Genomic DNA, 17,003 nt, shown 5'->3' on the forward strand with positions numbered 1-17,003 from the left:
CTTAGGATTATTATAATCTGGACTATTAGAAGTAAGCTGAAACAAACAGATAGCTTATTATGATAGATTATTATAATTTATAAGCTAGATTACTATAATATGGTAATCCACTCTAAAGATGCTCTTTTTAAGATTACTGGGTGGCTAAGAGCTAACAAACAATTAATAATCTAGGGAAATAAACGGCTAACAACTTATACTACGTCCGCTTATTATAATCCAGATTATGATTATAGTAATCTAGCTCAATAATCTAGATTACAATAATCTTAAACTGAAATAAACAGGGCCTAAATGAGGTAATAAAGTAGACTTCTTTTTTCTTATAATTAAGGATTAGAGACTAACATATGTAAGCAAGGGTGATTCATTATCTTAAGAAAAAAACAAGGGTGATTGAGTCAACTGAGCGTCATCCTCCTCACTATCAATAGATAAAAATATAAAATGTGTTGGAGATATACAATATTGATAATAATCTAATAATCTATAATTTTATACTATAGTTATTTTAGTTAGTGAGGGATAATTATGTTGTCAATGTTTTTTATTCTGACCGTGGACATATAAGACTAACCTATCAGCGTTAGGGATTATCACTCCTCTTTTTTAATTGGCTATTGTTAATTATATGGTCAAATGTACTAATTTTTAAATTTTCCTTTTGTCTCTCTATACATAAATATCTAATTTATATACATTAACCGTCATGAAAACAATAGCACATCAACCCGATCAACGAACACCTTCCAATAAAAAATATAGTAAAGAGCTGTGAGAGATACTCACAATTATTTCAACGTTAGATAAATCGACAATATACTCATTGGCACGTGGTTAGATCGTTGCCTCTTGACATAGAGAGTGATCACAAGCGAAATATTTATTCGGAATTTTGGTATATTCTGAATTGAAATTGTTCCAAATACAGTGCTAAAGGCTAACATTAACCACTTCCATATTATCAGGGAAGAATTATAAACGGAGATTTCCAAATGTTGCCAAAACTAACACTAAAAACCGTAATCAAATTAGGTAAAAGGGCAAATATCTAATTTCCCATTATTTGTTTGTTCTATTCCCAGACGGCCGCAACCCCTCCTCTCTCTCTCCGCCTTCTCGACTCCATCGATTCCACCCCCTACTCTCCCATCTCCTCTGCTTCCGATCTGCGCCGCCGCGGCGGGAGGGTCTCCGGCGAGGTCAAGGCCCCCCCCGTCTCCGGCGAGATCGTCGCCCGGACCCTCCACCTCTCTCGGTCGGTTCGGGGAGGAGGCGACGCGGCCCGGCCGACCTCCTAGTCGGATCGGATCGAATCGAAGGTATCCGGATTGGATTGGTGGTCGTAGATTAGATTGGGAATCCGTCCTTGCCTGGATTGGTTTCCTTCTCGATTATTAATAACTCGTGTAGTAGTTTTTCTTTTTTTTTCTTCTTTTTTGGATTGATTGATGCGTGGATGTGGTGCTAATAGCGGCGGTTTTTGCGTTTGCAGTGGAGAAGATTGGGGGTTTAGGTGAAATCCCATGCCACCGGTTGCGTCCGGCTCCGGCCGGAAGAGGCAGCTGGTGCTGGAGTCCAGCGATTCGGAGGCGGATGAGTTCTTTGTCTCGACGCGGCGCAAGGAGGATGATGATGATGATGCCGGAAATGCCGGCGGCGGAAGCGGAGGAGGTGGTGATCAGGGTGGGGAAAAGGTGGTGACTGTTAGTCCTGAGAAGGTTTCTGGTGCCAAGTCTACTGATGAAGGAGGTGGTTCAGACAAGAGCAAGGGAAGTGAGGTGGGTAAGAGTGTTTTGCAACCTGATGTGAAGAGGATCAGAACTGAGGCTGCCCATGGTGGCGGCAGCGGAAGCGGTGGGAGTGTATCGAAGGATGGAACCGGCGGGAAAATGCTGCGCCCGGGGTTCCCCAAGTGGCGATTTGAGAAGCCGGAGGTAAGGGCAGGGCGGGTTCTTGATGAGAAAGGTGGGGTCGAGACGAAGGTAAGCAGTTCCCAAAAGGTTAAGGACCATGCATCGAGTTCGGTTTATGAGAGAAGACGGCCAGAGCCACTGAAACCTGAGAAATCGACGCCATCGAAGACTAACCAAGAGGTTATAAGGGTACAAGGGAAAAGCGGTGTCTTAAAGATCCGTCCGAAGAACAATAAGGTGGCTAGTGAAACTGGTGATGGCAAGAACCTGCCGAAGAATGCTAAGGTGGATGGGGATACTGGTGATGGCAAAGTTCTGCCAAAGAAGACTACAGTGGAGGAAAATGGTGATGGAAAGATTTTGACCAAGAGTGGTGTTTTAAAGCTCCTCCCAAAGAACAATAAGGTGGCCAAGGAAACCAGTGATGGCAATCCTCGAAGCAAGAACACTAAGGTGGTTGGGGAAACCAGTGACGCCAAGATTCTGATGAAGAACAAGGCGAATAGGGAAAGTGGTGATGATAAGGCACCGAAGAACTGTACGGTGAATCTAGAAACTAGCGCTGGCAAGATTTTGTCCAGAAACACTAAGGAAGATTTGAAAACCAGCGATGTCTGTAGACAAGATAAGGAGAAAAGCGATGCAATTGATGTGTCCCAAAAACAGGGTGCAGATGGTGAGAAGAGAATCACAGAAAAACTAGTCTCCCCCATCCTATTGAGGAAAAGTGACCCAAGTGTAGTGGGAATTTCTTTGGGCCAGAAAATGAAGCAGCAAAATTCAAAGGCGCAACTGAAGATATCCTCACTAGGCCAACGTCAGCCTTCACTTAATTTGAAAGATGAGAAGAATAAGAAAAAAAGATTGCTTGATCATAAAATGTCACCAGAAAATTTGTCCAAGAAAGCAAAACCAAATGCCATTGATCAGGATACATCTCGTCCTTCTCTTGAGAAGCATGGAATAAAGAAGGAAAGGAAAGGGCCTCGTTACACAATGAAGCAGAAGCTCAGGGGTCAGATAAAGGACATTCTTTTAAACAATGGATGGAAAATTGATCTAAGGCGCAGGAAAAACAAAGATTATGAAGATTCTGTCTATGTTTCTCCACAAGGAAATGGCTATTGGTCAATCACTAAGGCTTATGCTGTGTTCCAAGAGCAGTCTAAAAGTGGGAAGCATACAGGTAAATCATCTAAGCATAAAGCAGGTGTTGCAGATGCTGCCTGTAATGCCATATCAGAAAATGATTTAGCAATGCTACAGAGGAATGTGGTGAAAAGGAGGACCAAGAAAGAACTTGGTGCTTCTAAAAAGAAGTATGAGGACAGCAGCAGCAGGAACTCCAAAGACAACAATGCTGGTAGAAGTTCTGGAAACAAGCATCAAAGCAGTGGAGTTAGGGGATGTGCGCTTCTTGTCCGTGGTAGTACTCATAGCATGGAAGGCAATGTGGACGGCTATTTTCCTTATCGATGGAAGCGGACAGTTTTATCATGGATGATAGATATGGGGGTTGTTTCTGAAGATGCAAAGGTCAAATATATGAATAAGAAGGGCACACGGGCAAGGTTGGAGGGTAGAATTACTAGGGATGGCATTCACTGCGGATGTTGCTCTAAGATTCTCACAGTTGCTAAGTTTGAACTTCATGCTGGTTCAAAAGAGCAGCAGCCCTATGAAAACATCTTTCTGGAAGATGGTGGGGCTACGTTGTCACAATGCTTAGTTGATGCGTGGAAGAAGCAATCACAATCTGAAAAGAAAGGGTTTTACAAGGTAGATCCTGGTGATGATCCGGATGATGATACTTGTGGCATTTGTGGTGATGGTGGCGATTTGCTCTGCTGCGATAACTGCCCTTCAACTTTTCACTTGGCTTGCTTAGGAATCAAGGTAAGCATGCATATAATGTTATGTACAGGAGCACTCTTATTGTTTATTTTATAAATAATACACAGGAGAAAGTGCATCCTCTCTTTAGTTGCTCCCTCTGTTGTGTCAAAACTCCAAACTATTTCAGTTCCTCTGAAAAATACAGTAATACACAGCTGACTTAAAACCCCAGCATATTTAGTTCAACAATTATCTGAGAAAGCTATAAGCAATTACATGAATAGCATTTCCTCTAGACGGAGCCTATCAGTTCTTTCCATTAGCTGTTTGTTAGCTATCTAGTATGATAGGCTAATCGTTTAAATGTATCTCTCAGGGTAACATGTCAAGCTTTTGCTGATATTTGCTTTATTCAAACTTCTTCTGCAGATGCCTTCTGGTGATTGGCATTGCAGTAGCTGTATATGTAGGTTCTGTGGTTCTACCCAAGAAATAACAACATCGTCTGCTGAGTTACTTTCTTGTTTACAGTGTTCAAGGAAATGTAAGGCTCCTGATATGCACTCTCTCTCTCTCTCTCTCACACACACAAATGTTTCTGTGCTTCGGAAGTATTATCTTAAACAATAATTTTGCAGATCATCAAGTTTGTGCACCTGGAACCATGAAAGACTCTGTTAAAGCTGAATCCAATTCCTCAACTGATTGTTTTTGCAGCCCAGGATGTAGAAAGGTATCATATTTCATTTAATGCTGTTATCTGTTATGGGGAATTGAGGATCTTGTTTGGCATTGGCCTGCATCAGGTTGTCTGTTGTTCGCTAGGTAGCTCCCCTTCAGTTTTATTCTTATAGCAAAACACATCCTGCCAAGAAGCTACTACAAATGGTCAGCACTTACTAAACATTACCTTGTTCATGATCGATTAGCAGCACACACCAAATTTGGACTAAGTTTAAGCTTGCACGATTTTTCTGTTAGGGGTGTTGTAATGTACACATTTCAACCTGGTTAGTGCCCATTAATCCAGAGAAATGATGTTTGATTGCTTCTTTTTGTTGGAATATTTCATATGTTGAATCTCCCAGAGGTGCTGGGATCTGTAACATTGACACCTGGATTTGTGCCCATTAATCCAGTTGAATTGCTATTCCCCTGCTTGCACTCAGAATGTGTTGTTGTTCCCCATGCAACCTCCTACATCATAACGAACCATGAAATTTGCATTTACTGCTCACATGATCTCGACTAGTGATAGAAAATGTTGTACAGATAAAAACTTGCATTTGTTATGTTGATCATGTTTGCTTTGATTGTTGAAATTCATGGACACTAAACTACTCTTTTCATGGAAACAACACAGATTTATAAACATCTGAGAAAACTACTTGGGGTAAAGAACGCTATTGAGGCTGGATTTTCCTGGAGCCTGGTTCGCTGTTTTCCTGATAAACTAGCTGCACCTCCCAAAGGGAAAGCTCATTTGATACATTGCAATTCCAAGACAGCTGTTGCTTTCTCAGTTATGGATGAGTGCTTTCTGCCACGTATTGATGAGAGAAGTGGGATTAATATAATCCACAATGTCATATATAACTGTGGGTAAGTTGCCTTTGCCTTCTTGGTTCATGTAAGAATCAATGCAAATGAAAACCTACTTGGCTTTCTATATGGTTTCCCATAGTTAGCTGCACTTCAAATATACTTGGAAGTTAGTAATGTTACTTTTTTAATCTTCACTGTCAGTCCAAGTTTGTAAGGGCAAGTCAATATAAAAGTTGAGCAGATTGAGTTCATGTCCTGTAGAAAGTTTTATTTTGGAGATCACTATGACAATATTAAAGTTGTTGCAGGGCCTACTATAATTATTTATTACCCATTAGCATAAACTAAGATGTGCTAACATTGTCTTGGATTTTTATATGTTCTCATTGAAATTCTGTGATATACTATTGCAGGTCAGATTTCAATCGTTTAAATTTTAGTAAGTTCTATACATTTATTCTGGAGCGGGGTGATGAAGTTATATCTGCAGCAGCTGTCAGGTAAATTTTATATTCATATGCTCTATGCTCCAACACTTTGAAGCTGTTGGCATTGGTCGCAGGCATCGCCACCTCACGATCTGTTGTGCTCATGATTAATCAACCTAGCATTTGGCTGCAACATATCTATGCATTGAAATTTGTTTAGGATAAGCAGTTAGTCATCTCTTTTTTTTGTTCAAGTTTGGCTTCCAACAGAACTGTTGTTTCGAAAAGAGATTATATTTGCCCCTCACTCTTTAACCAACTGCAACTCCATCCATGATGACATATTGTGCAGCTGGCATACTTAGCCTTCACTTGTTATTTTGCAAATTCCAATGATAAAATGCTTATTTTTTCTCTGTGTGAATCAGGATTCATGGAACTGACTTAGCAGAAATGCCATTCATAGGAACAAGGGGCATATATAGGCGCCAAGGGATGTGCCATCGGCTACTCAATGCAATTGAATCGGTAATATGGCGTTTCTTTTCTTCTTTTTTCTGTTTGGAGCTGTGTAAAAGCTGGTTTGTTCCACCAACTACTAAAGATTTCTTGTTTCATCATTTCCAAAGATTTCACATGTAGGTGTAATACTATTGGAAGTATGTGTCCCAATTTTTTCTAGAATTTTTTGTGACATTTGCTACTTGGTGTGCACGGAGTGTGCACGGGAAGCTTGTGTGCATAGGATATATTCCCTTATCCCCCTTATAATAGTTCCAAATCCCCAGTTTAACTGTATGATTGTTGCTGGGAACTGGCGATCCTGCTGTCACTGGGAAATGCTTTTTTCTTAGAGACCTCCCATTTTAGATGTTTTCAATTTTTTACTCTATTTGCTTTGTATGTCGAAATCTGTTGAAATTGTAACTAAAAACGAGAAAATAAAATGAAATGTGACAAGGACTGAGCTTGGTAACTGCCTCCTACCAGGCCCTGTCCCAAGAAACTTGTCCTGAAGGGGCCTTGCTGTCTTGAAAACTTGTTCTAGGTGAACATCATTATATTTGTTGTAACTGTTATGTACGTGCAAAACTATATATGTATTCTCTTATGTCTTTTAAGGTAAATGAGGTGTTGTAGAAAGGTATGAAGTATTACTTCAGTTTTAGCTGATGATGATAAAGTGATACTTCGTACTTAGTTGTTTACTTTTCACTTGAAGCTTTAGCTTCATGTTTGAGTTGTACAAACTAGATTTTGATATTGTTGAGCAATATTTTTCCTTGTTTGTTTTGATGTACCAGTGTTTTCTTTGTTTCATTTTCGGACGAGTTTCTAATATTTTCATGGGTAATTTATTGTTTTGTAGGCCCTTTCCTCCCTGAATGTTCGAAGACTAGTAATACCTGCCATACCTGAATTGCAAAATACCTGGACTACTGTTTTTGGTTTTAAACCTGTTGAACCTTCCAAGAGACAAAAAATCAAGTCTCTGAATATCTTGATTATCCATGGCACTGGTCTTCTAGAGAAGCGGTTGCTTGCAACAGGCACTATTAACCAAGAGAACACTACTGGTACAGGCTACCATACCAAATTATCATGAGAATATTCCTTGAATTCTCTTGTTAAGATTATTGTAACAATTCAATTTTATATCTCAAACACTCTTTGTGTTTATGCAGTTAATGATATGATGGATGCTCAAACACATGTTGAAGCAACCGGATCCCGGACACCTGTTCATTTTTCCTGTGAATTACCAGTGGGTGGTGATCCTGATATTAAGCATCATGATGACTCTCATCCTTTAGTTGGGAACTCCAAAGGCTTGACACTTAATCTGCCTTGTGTTCCTGAAGAAAAAACTGCAGAATTGACATCTCCAGTATTAGATGTTGTTCAGTGCATGCCTGAATCTGAAAATACTCAAGAAATGAAAAATGGAGAAACAGATGCGACACTGACTTCTGAGGACATAATTGCAGAACAGAAGTATGAAGATAAATCTAATTCCAGTCTTACAGATTCATCTGCTATTCCCATGACAGTGGATCCAGGCTCATGTTCATCCAATGAGACTGTGAAAGGAGAACATCACACATCTAGTGAACCTTCTGTTGAAGCTATTCTAGTAAGAGACAAACCTGAACCTTCCATCTCTTGCAACGTTACCAACCAAGAAGACAAAAACTCTTCCATGGTTCCTGTTGATACGACAGTTCATTTAGCCACTATAGTTGGGAATCATGATATTCAGAATTCAGTGGAAGTCAAAGGTATGGAACATAATACAGCTAAGGATCAAACTTTTGTTAGTGCTGTAGCTAATAATGTTGCTACTACTGAAGATCCCAGTGATTCTGTAGCTGACTGTGAAGTGCCAATAGTGAGGTCTATTCAGCAGAAGGATGAGGTTATCGCAGACAAAAATGCTTGCGCAACTATAGATCAAACTGCTGTTGACGATGTAGCTAATAATTTTGTTGCTACCACTGAAAATGACACTGATTCTACAGCTGAACTTGGAGTGTCAATGGAGAGATGTATCCAGCAAAAGGTTGAGGTTATCAAAGACAAAAGTGATTCACCATTGAGAACTTCTATAAGCAAAGTTATGTTGGAGAAATCGGATCAAATGAAGTCTACTGAAAGTGATAGTGTTAAAATGAAGGACATGGCGATTGAGGTGAAAGTCACAGTTGAGAACTTCAGTGAAGCAGGTAAACCAGCTTCAGCGCTTGTCATGTCAAATGACATTAATGGTGAAGTTATGGCTAAGCCTAATCTAACTTGTGGGGATGATCAACTTCATGGAGGGGATGGGACATACAAAAATAGCATGGAAGATGACCTAGCTTCCAGAGAACCTGTTAATGCATGACTTTGCATTTCCTGCTACAAAATGTTTAAGGTATCCCATATCCTAGAATTTGAGCTCATCGTTTGATAATCATATTATTCACATACTAAATTATTCCCTGCCCTTTTTTTGCTGTTCTCTCTCTCCCCCCCCCCCACCCCTCCCCTCCAAATGGTAATGATTTTCTTGACAATAACCTACTTCAAGCTACAGGCATGATAGTTTTAAGAATGCTCCAAATCATTCAAAATTAGCTGTAGAACTTGTAATATAACATCAAAGAATTGATCCATGATCATTTGCAATGCTTATGTTCCATGCGAATTTACTATCATTTATTCTGATATATTGATAGATTTCTTTAGTGGCCTAATAATTCCTAGGAGAAAAGGACTAAAAAGAAATCCTGCTAGAAAACCCCATATCTAGTTTTAGTTTCCTTAACATGGACAATAACAAAAACTTGAACATAGGAAATCCATTGGTAATTTCTAATTCCATGGCAGTTCTCTCTTTTTTTAGTTATATTCCCCACTTGTTCCATTATCAAAAGGAACTTTATTGAATTTGTTTTGAATCCGTAATTTCTGGACTAAGAACTTTGTCTTACCTTTTTATGCTTACAGTGAGCAGAGCAATGGGAGGGACGATCTAGTTTTCTGCAAGTAGCTGCCTCAGCTCGTTCTCCATGGCTACAACGAAGTGTTTAGAGTTGCATTTTGCAGCAATGAAATGCTGATGTTTCAGAATTTTGGTAGTCTGTCGATCATGGGGGCTTTTTGTTGGTTTAGTAGGCATAAGTAGTTCACACCGTAGGACCTCTTATACAAACCCCAAAAAGTGGGCCAAATTTTTGGTGTAAATACATGTGGGAAATTGCTGTTGGCATTTTGGTGCACCTGAAATGTTGTCTGAAGATTGTCGATGAAAACAGACTTGCAGGTAGTGCCTGTACAGATATAAAAATCCATCCTCATCTGTTTGACTGTTACTCTGAATTTTCATTCGGTTTAGAATTCTGAATTCTGGATGGGATTTCAGCATCCAGATTGTTCACCAGCTATGGTCAAATTTGCTGTTTACCCATAATGTGTCAGTGGCTTGAGTATTCGTTATCCTTCGTAAATTCTGCTGTCTTCTACTCATTTCTATCACCTCTGTTCATAAAAGAATGAAGCATATATTTGAAGAAACTGAAGGGAAAACCAGCAAACCTCCCTCGTTCAGAAATACTCGTCAGTGTTGGTCGAGCGATGAATCAAGGAAGAAAATTCTATGCGGCGGTGCCGCACCGGACAGCCCGTGCAACACCGTGTACCCTAGTGACGCGTGTCCAATCCCTGTTGCAACCCGAGCCGATCATTGCAGCCGAGCCGATGTCCAATCTCCCAGAGCTCTACAGTATCGAGTCATATCTACCGGCTGCATGTAAAATCTAATTCATTTTTTTAACAGTGCTCTATTTGATGCGAGATACATAATGCCGTTACTTTTAGACACATATTTAACTACTCGTTTTATTTAACTTTTTTTCATGATTATTATTTATTTTGTTGTGAGATGTTGTAATCACTAAAAATATTTTATGCATGATTTATATCTTATGTATGTCCACAAAATTTTTAAATAAAATAAATGATCAGACGTGTTTTCAAAAGTTAATGAGATCATTATTAAAAAACGGAGGGAGTAATATACAGGGGATTTTTCTAGGGTAATATACATTTTACTAAACTTTATCAATATGCCTCAACTGGTCAGAAATTATTTTTTCATTTGAATAGGGTTGGGAAATTCCATTTTGATGACGTAGAAATCACGGTTTGAAAAGGGCTTTGAGATTACATTTTTGTTGACATATAAATCACGGAAAGTTTATAAGGCTGCGTTCGATCAACTCCAAAAGAGAGAATTTTTAGCGCACGCAAAACGAGAAAGCGTATTAGCTCATTATTAACTATAAATTTAAAAAATGAATTTATTTGAATTTTTTAAATAACTTTTATATAGAAATTATTTTAAAAAGACGTATTATTTAACAATTTAAAAAACGTAAACTACCAAGATGAAGTTTGGAGTAGAAGAAAATAACTAGGCCTAAGTAATAATCTTGCTTCGATAATCATGTTCTGGTAATTGTTTATTGGCACGAGACTGTGTAACTGAGGGAGACGTGGGTGTAGAAGATCGGCTTGGCTCCAAAGAGGCAAAGATGGTCTCGGGCTGCAATAATACATCGGACACGCGTCAATAGTCTGCGTGGTGTTGCACAGTTGATCTTGTGCGGCACTACCGCAGAGAATATTCTTCCATGAATCATCAATTTATTTGATCGTACAACTACATATAATAAATATAAAAAAGAAGCATGCGTTTAAGCATGTTTTTTTGGGGCGTTGCTAACTTGCGCGCGCTGCCTCCCCCGGCTCCAGAAGCCCATCGGGCTTTTTTTCTTTCTTTTATTCGCGATTTTTTTCCTTTTTTTCGATTTTTTCTTTTAGTTTTTTCTATTTTTCTGATTACTTTTTTTAAAAATCTTTAGCACACGTAGTTTTTTTAAAAATATTTTGAGTTGAAAGTTTTTAAATCTTAACTTGAAAATTTTCAAATCTGATTTGAAAGTTTTCCAATCTCGAGTTGAAAGTTTTCGAATCTCGAGTTGAAAATTTTTAAATCTGAGTTGAAAGTTTTCAAATCGAAGGAAAGTTTTGAAGTCAGAGTTGAAAGTTTTCAAAATTTTTCTTTCAAATTGAAATTTCGAATTGAAATTTTCAAATTCGGAGTTGAGAGTTGTCAAAATTTAAATCGTAAGTCAAAAAATAAAAAATCTTTCTTTAATTACTCTCATTATCCTTAACTATTTGAATTAGTTACGTTAACCCTAAGTCCCGCGCGCCGCTGGCGCATACGCGCCAGCTAGTCTTCTCGTGTTTTTTGTCCTAAAACCGCATCATTTTCAGTCCTTGAAGTTGATAAAAGGAAAAAGTCCACTTTGACTCCCTTAAATATACGTCGAATCTAATTCGTATCCCTAAACCGTAAAACCGGATAAGACGACTCCCCGAAATATTGAAACTAGTGCAATTTGACTCCCTCAGCGGTTTTGGAGGGCGGTTTTGCTGACGTGGCGCTGATGTGGCGATGTTGACCTAGTCTTCATCCCACGTGGCGCTTATGTGGCATTGAATTAAAAAAATATCTGTGGGACCCATCTGTGATTCGCACATTAAAAAATTGTGGGCCCCGCTGACATGTGGGGCCCACATGTCATCCTCTCTATCTTCTTCTTCTTCCTTCCTCTCTCTCCCTTCTCCCTTTCTCTCCCCCTTTCTCTTCACCTTCTCTCTTGGCGCAATCGGCGGCAGGGGCGGCGATTCCGGCGGTAGTTGGAGCGGACGGCCGGTGCTCCACCCGAGCGCCTTGTCCACACCCAGCGCCCTCGCCACCACCTCGGCGTCCGCGTCCCGACGCTGCTCGTCTCGCCGTGGATCGAGACGATGCTAACACGGGCGGCGCCGAGGGAGGACTGCCTCGCCATGCTGCTGAACCCGCCGCGGCTGCGGGACATAGAAGCGGGTTGGACACGCCACCGCCGCCGCCACCCACCTGGCCACCTCCTCGCCGGCGTGGTGGGGAGCTCGACGGTGGGGAAAAAAGGAGGAGGAGGCCGACGGTGGGAGGCTATGGGGGAAGATGCTGCATGGGAAGTTGGTCGCCGCAGGACTGCGGGGAGGCTGGTGGAGGCGCTCGTCCGGTGGCGGGGTAGGCGAGCATGGCGACGGTCTCGTCTGGGATGGGGAGGCAGCGGAGCTCCGATGGCCTCCTAAAGCCAGCGAGGGCGGCAGCTCTTCGGGGTAGCAGAGACGGTGGGGAGCCCGAAGGGTGGCACGCTCGTCAAGGGGAAAGAGGCGACTGGCGGTAGTGGGGGGAGAGTGGCACAATGAGCCAATGAGGAATTGCTCCGGGTGGCGTTTTGCTTGATGATGCCGATAGCTTTGAGGAGAAGGAAAGGAGAGAAGCACAGAGACGACAACAGTGGTGGCGCGACGGCGTGGACGTGGTTCACGCGTGCGGCGGCTTCTTCGACCACATCCCCGTCCCGGTCACCGGCGCCCCTTCCCCCGACGACATCGTCAGCGCTGCCCCTGTGTCTTTCGCCTTGGACCGCCTCGGCGTCCGCGTCCCGACGGGACGCGAAAGCAGACTAGACACGCTGCCGCCCACCTCCTCGCCGTCGCCGTCGTTCCCCACCTCCGCCGCTGTCGACCACCGCCGTCCCCACAGCCGCCGCTGGCCAAGGTGAAGAGAGAGACCGGGGGAGAGAGATATATAAGGGGGAGAGAGAGGGAGGGAGGAGGAATAAGGGAAGGAGAGGGTGGTTGACATGTGGGGCCCACATGTCGGTGGGTCCCACCTTTTTGTTTGAATGACATGTTGGTCCTACAAATTTTTGGTTTTTGTTTTTATTCTAATGCCACGTAAGCGACATGTGGGACGAAGACCGGGTCAACACCGCCACGTAGGCGCCACGTCAGCGCCACGTCAGCCAAAACCGTTTTCAAAACCGTTGAGGGAGTCAAATTGCACTGGTTTTAATAATTGGAGGAGTCGTCCTATCCGGTTTTGCGGTTTAGGGATACGAATTAGATTCAGCCGACAATGAAGGGAGTCAAAGTGGACTTTTTCCTTGATAAAACGCCTAGGAAACCTGTAGTTGCGTAAGCTGCTGCGTTGGGCCACAGTCCATTAACCCAACAACAACATATTAACAAGCCCAAGTAAAAGCCCATTCAATCTACACCCTAGATCTCAATCCCCATCACTCACAGCCGTCCGATCCACTCCACCCGCAACTATATAACAGCTCCGCCTCCTCCGCGAACCGGAAAACCCTAACCCTCGCAGCCGCATCGCGCCACCGCCTCCTCCTCCCCCTCCCCCTCCGGCGAGAGAGCCCGCGCCGTTGCCGCCGCCGCCGCCGCCGCCATGGTAAGCTCCGTTCCTCTCCCGCATCTCCCCTTTGCAGTGGTCTCTTTGCGCAGGTGCTAAGGGGAGGAATCGCGTGTGTGTTTGATTTTTGCAGTCGCTGATCGCGGGGGAGGATTTCCAGCACATCCTGCGTCTGCTGAACACGAACGTGGATGGGAAGCAGAAGATCATGTTCGCGCTCACCTCCATCAAGGGTGTCGGCCGCCGCTTCTCCAACATCGCCTGCAAGAAGGCCGACATCGACATGAACAAGCGGTGAGCAAAACCTTCTCGCCTCACGCCCCCCCTTCCCTGATCTGGGTGCTAGTTTGTGCTGTTGATGATGTGCTGGAATGGTGCGTGGCGTTGGATCGTTTGGTGTGTGTAGGTATAACGAATGGTTATTAGTGTTATCGGGCTAATTTCTAGATAATTTGAGCATCTTTGGGTTTGTAGCTTTGTAACTGTGCATTTTGAATCCGAAGTTTTGTGGTTTCGTTGGTTCTACTGTGATGTTAGGTGGATGGATCATGCACTAGAGTTATTTTGTTCGATAGTGACTGGGATTCAGAGTAGGGTTTACTGGCTGGTGCTTTAATTTCTTTGTCGTGGATTGTGTGATCTGTTACATACTCTTACATGGCAATTTTTTTGTGCATAAGGCTGCCGCAAAGCTGATTATTAACTGTCTGCCAACTAAGTTAGATTGCTTGGAACTTTTAGAATTTATTTTAACAGCACAACCGTTGTAATTGTAAGTTATGGATTTATTTTTTGCTAACTTGACAGGGGATTCAAATGCCTGCTAATTTTGATGTGTTTATATATCAATTGGCGATGATGTTGATTGCATGGCTGATCTTTTGGCTCCAGTTAATTGCCTAATACTGTGTTTATTCTGACGTGATGTCACAAGGTGTCAGTTTGTTGCAACTAGTTTCAGTTAAGTTGAATTTGTGTTCTATTTGGCTTAATAGGTCAGGAGTTGTCTGTTACTACTTAGCAGTTCACAATTATGTTGAATGGTAGGGCATTTGATTAGTTTATATTTTCTGGGACGTCATTAATTTTGGGCTACTAAGATGATTAGTCTATTTTTATGCTCGTTTGGAACCTGAGGGTTTAATTAGATAAAAACGTGTTATAGTTATCACATCTATATTTTATTTGGTATTAGTTGTTTCATGCTGCTTGGTTAATCTGACATGCCATACTGTACTTTGCTTATGCTAAGTTAATCTGATATGACTTTGTAACCAAAACATAAGATGGTGATGATTTTGTGCAAAACCAAAGGACTTTTATGTTACTAGTGAGAAAGCTAACAATTATTTTTCTCTGTAGGGCTGGTGAACTCACTCCTGAGGAGCTTGAGCGCCTCATGACTGTGGTGGCAAACCCTCGCCAGTTCAAGGTCCCTGACTGGTTTCTGAACAGGAAGAAGGACTACAAGGATGGGAGGTTCTCCCAGGTTGTTTCTAACGCCCTGGACATGAAGCTCAGGGATGACCTTGAGAGGCTGAAGAAGATCAGGTTTGGTTCTGCTTAATTTGTGCTCGCTTACCACATTTTTTAGGCTTGTTGTAACTTGCATCTGTAAGGTGCTGTACATATACTCCCTCCGTCCAAAAAAAAAGGGCAACCTAGGATGGGATGTGACCCCTCTGGAGGTAGGTTGTCTTTTTTTGTGACGGAGGGAGTACCTTTCATGCTTTTGTTGCATTGATAGAAATTTTACCTAAATTTGTTCTGTTTTAATGAGATGTTTGCGGCATCAACAACTGGTCATGGGATAGAAATTTTAGCTAAATTTGTTCTGTTTTAATGAGATGTTTACGGCATCAACAACTGGTCATGGGAATCTGGGAATGATTCATTGCTGGTTACACCAATAATTCCATTTTTTATCTGATGAAATTCTAGCTAAATACGAACTTTTCATGTCTTTAGTCATTCCCACAGTTTAAATAATTCATTGTATTATGATGAAGCTAGTGGAGTGAACTCCATTTAAATCATATTCGTTTTGGTTTCGAGGCTTTGGACTGCTAACTTCTTTGATCTAATTAATTGCATTCTCACAGTTGAACAAATTGTGCTTTGATTTCGTTTGTACTACGATTAAGGCCCTGTTTCTTTCAGCTTGGGATTATTATAATCTAGATTATTGAGTCAGATTACTATAAACTAGATTGTTATAATCTGTAGTAGAATAAGCGGTTAGTTGTTTCTTTCCTAGATTATTAGAGCCTAGATTATTGGATTTGCAAGTCTAAAGAGGGAGTGGGTGGCATGGTGGATAATTTTTCACCCAATAATCTAGAAAAAGCTCACCTAAATGAGCTTATCAGATTATAATAAGCTGAGCTTCAAATTATTATAAGCTACTTCAATAAGTTGTCTGTTTCTTTCAGCTTACTCCCAATAATCTAGATTATAATAATCCCAAGCTGAAAGAAACATGGCCTAAGTTGAATCGAACTACTCCATTTTGTAATGCAGGAACCACCGTGGTCTCCGTCACTACTGGGGTCTCCGTGTCCGCGGTCAGCACACCAAGACTACTGGCAGGAGGGGAAAGACTGTCGGTGTCTCCAAGAAGAGATAAATTCCATGCCCATCGGCTCAGCAAATTCATTTTGCTTGTCTTATGAGCGTTTCAATGATGTCAGTCTTGATAGGCAGTTTTGTTGGATGATGCTTTTGTCTAAGAAGATAGATCGTGCGTTGCAGGAATCTCAAAACTTTTATATATTGTAACTTGGTTGTTTGGTACCGCAAATTCTGAAGCCTAATTTTTTTACTGGATGTGTTTCTGGTGGATGTTATGTTTTCATATTTCATTGCTTGCGACGGTTGACTTTGTGCTGTTTCAACTCTCACGGTCAGCGAGAACCATAGGAATCGTGCTCGATTCTCTCACAAGATGAGATGTTCTGCCCTGCCAATCCTTCCAGCGCCTTTTTATAGTTCTATAATCCGATTATTCTCAACAGTTCGGTTGATCCACCAACCAACGACGGCGTACTACGACCTGCCCGCTGCCCGCTGTTCAGAATTTAAAAATTAAATATAATTATTATTGGGGTACGTTTATTTTTTAAAGTCCCGCCAACCGCCTTGACCGATTGCTTCACGACCTGCCTGTTGTCCTTCCTTTTAATTGTCATTAGAATTCTATTTGGTGTTTTATTAATAGTTTTTAGATGTCCCATACTCCCATCAACCGCCACCACTCTACTCCTCTAGAGGCCTGCTACTTAATTAATCTCGTCATGTGTTTCAGATGGTCTTTTCTTTTAGTAGTCTTTATGTTTTATCACCAATTTTAGTTATTTATAAATTGTATTCTTAGTTGATATCTTGTTTTTCTTTTTCTAATTTCAGAATTTATTTTATTTTTCGTATTGTGTTCTTTGATATTTTCATTTTTTATTTTCAATTTCA

At 41.4% G+C, this 17,003-nt stretch overlaps 2 protein-coding genes across 3 annotated transcripts; both read left to right on the top strand.

Moving 5' to 3' along the window:
• The first annotated feature begins 1,064 nt into the window (after positions 1 to 1,064).
• LOC4342524 (uncharacterized) lies at positions 1,065 to 9,579 on the top strand. Of its 2 annotated transcripts, none has more exons than XM_015791730.3 (10): positions 1,065 to 1,322; positions 1,496 to 3,812; positions 4,182 to 4,296; positions 4,391 to 4,485; positions 5,116 to 5,354; positions 5,711 to 5,797; positions 6,154 to 6,253; positions 7,095 to 7,302; positions 7,411 to 8,639; positions 9,215 to 9,579. In XM_015791730.3, exons 2-9 carry the CDS (start codon positions 1,527 to 1,529, stop codon positions 8,607 to 8,609), a joined length of 4,329 nt encoding a protein of 1,442 aa, XP_015647216.1. In that variant the 5' UTR covers positions 1,065 to 1,322; positions 1,496 to 1,526; the 3' UTR covers positions 8,610 to 8,639; positions 9,215 to 9,579. The 2 variants fall into 2 exon arrangements, with proteins under 2 accessions (XP_015647216.1, XP_015647218.1); XM_015791732.3 differs by having other exon boundaries at positions 7,411 to 8,448.
• Positions 9,580 to 13,472: 3,893 nt separating this feature from the next.
• Positions 13,473 to 16,359, top strand: LOC4342526 (small ribosomal subunit protein uS13z/uS13y/uS13x). Its single transcript, XM_015789309.3, has 4 exons — positions 13,473 to 13,577; positions 13,672 to 13,832; positions 14,901 to 15,089; positions 16,059 to 16,359. Exons 1-4 carry the CDS (start codon positions 13,575 to 13,577, stop codon positions 16,162 to 16,164), a joined length of 459 nt encoding a protein of 152 aa, XP_015644795.1. The 5' UTR covers positions 13,473 to 13,574; the 3' UTR covers positions 16,165 to 16,359.
• The last annotated feature ends 644 nt before the right edge of the window (positions 16,360 to 17,003 follow it).

This window comes from Oryza sativa, chromosome 7 (genome assembly GCF_034140825.1).
Source record: "Oryza sativa Japonica Group chromosome 7, ASM3414082v1".
Taxonomy (NCBI): domain Eukaryota; kingdom Viridiplantae; phylum Streptophyta; class Magnoliopsida; order Poales; family Poaceae; genus Oryza; species Oryza sativa.

What these genes read in the sequence shown, in the direction of transcription:
- LOC4342524 (XM_015791730.3), top strand. Translation starts at nt 1,527, where the DNA reads ATGCCACCGGTTGCGTCCGGCTCCGGCCGGAAGAGGCAGCTGGTGCTG. An exon ending in TGGCTTGCTTAGGAATCAAG is followed by an intron (nt 3,813 to 4,181) that starts GTAAGCATGCAT and finishes CTTCTTCTGCAG; the next exon opens with ATGCCTTCTGGTGATTGGCA. An exon ending in ATATCTGCAGCAGCTGTCAG is followed by an intron (nt 5,798 to 6,153) that starts GTAAATTTTATA and finishes TGTGTGAATCAG; the next exon opens with GATTCATGGAACTGACTTAG.
- LOC4342526 (XM_015789309.3), top strand. An exon ending in GACATCGACATGAACAAGCG is followed by an intron (nt 13,833 to 14,900) that starts GTGAGCAAAACC and finishes TTTTCTCTGTAG; the next exon opens with GGCTGGTGAACTCACTCCTG. An exon ending in GAGAGGCTGAAGAAGATCAG is followed by an intron (nt 15,090 to 16,058) that starts GTTTGGTTCTGC and finishes TTTGTAATGCAG; the next exon opens with GAACCACCGTGGTCTCCGTC.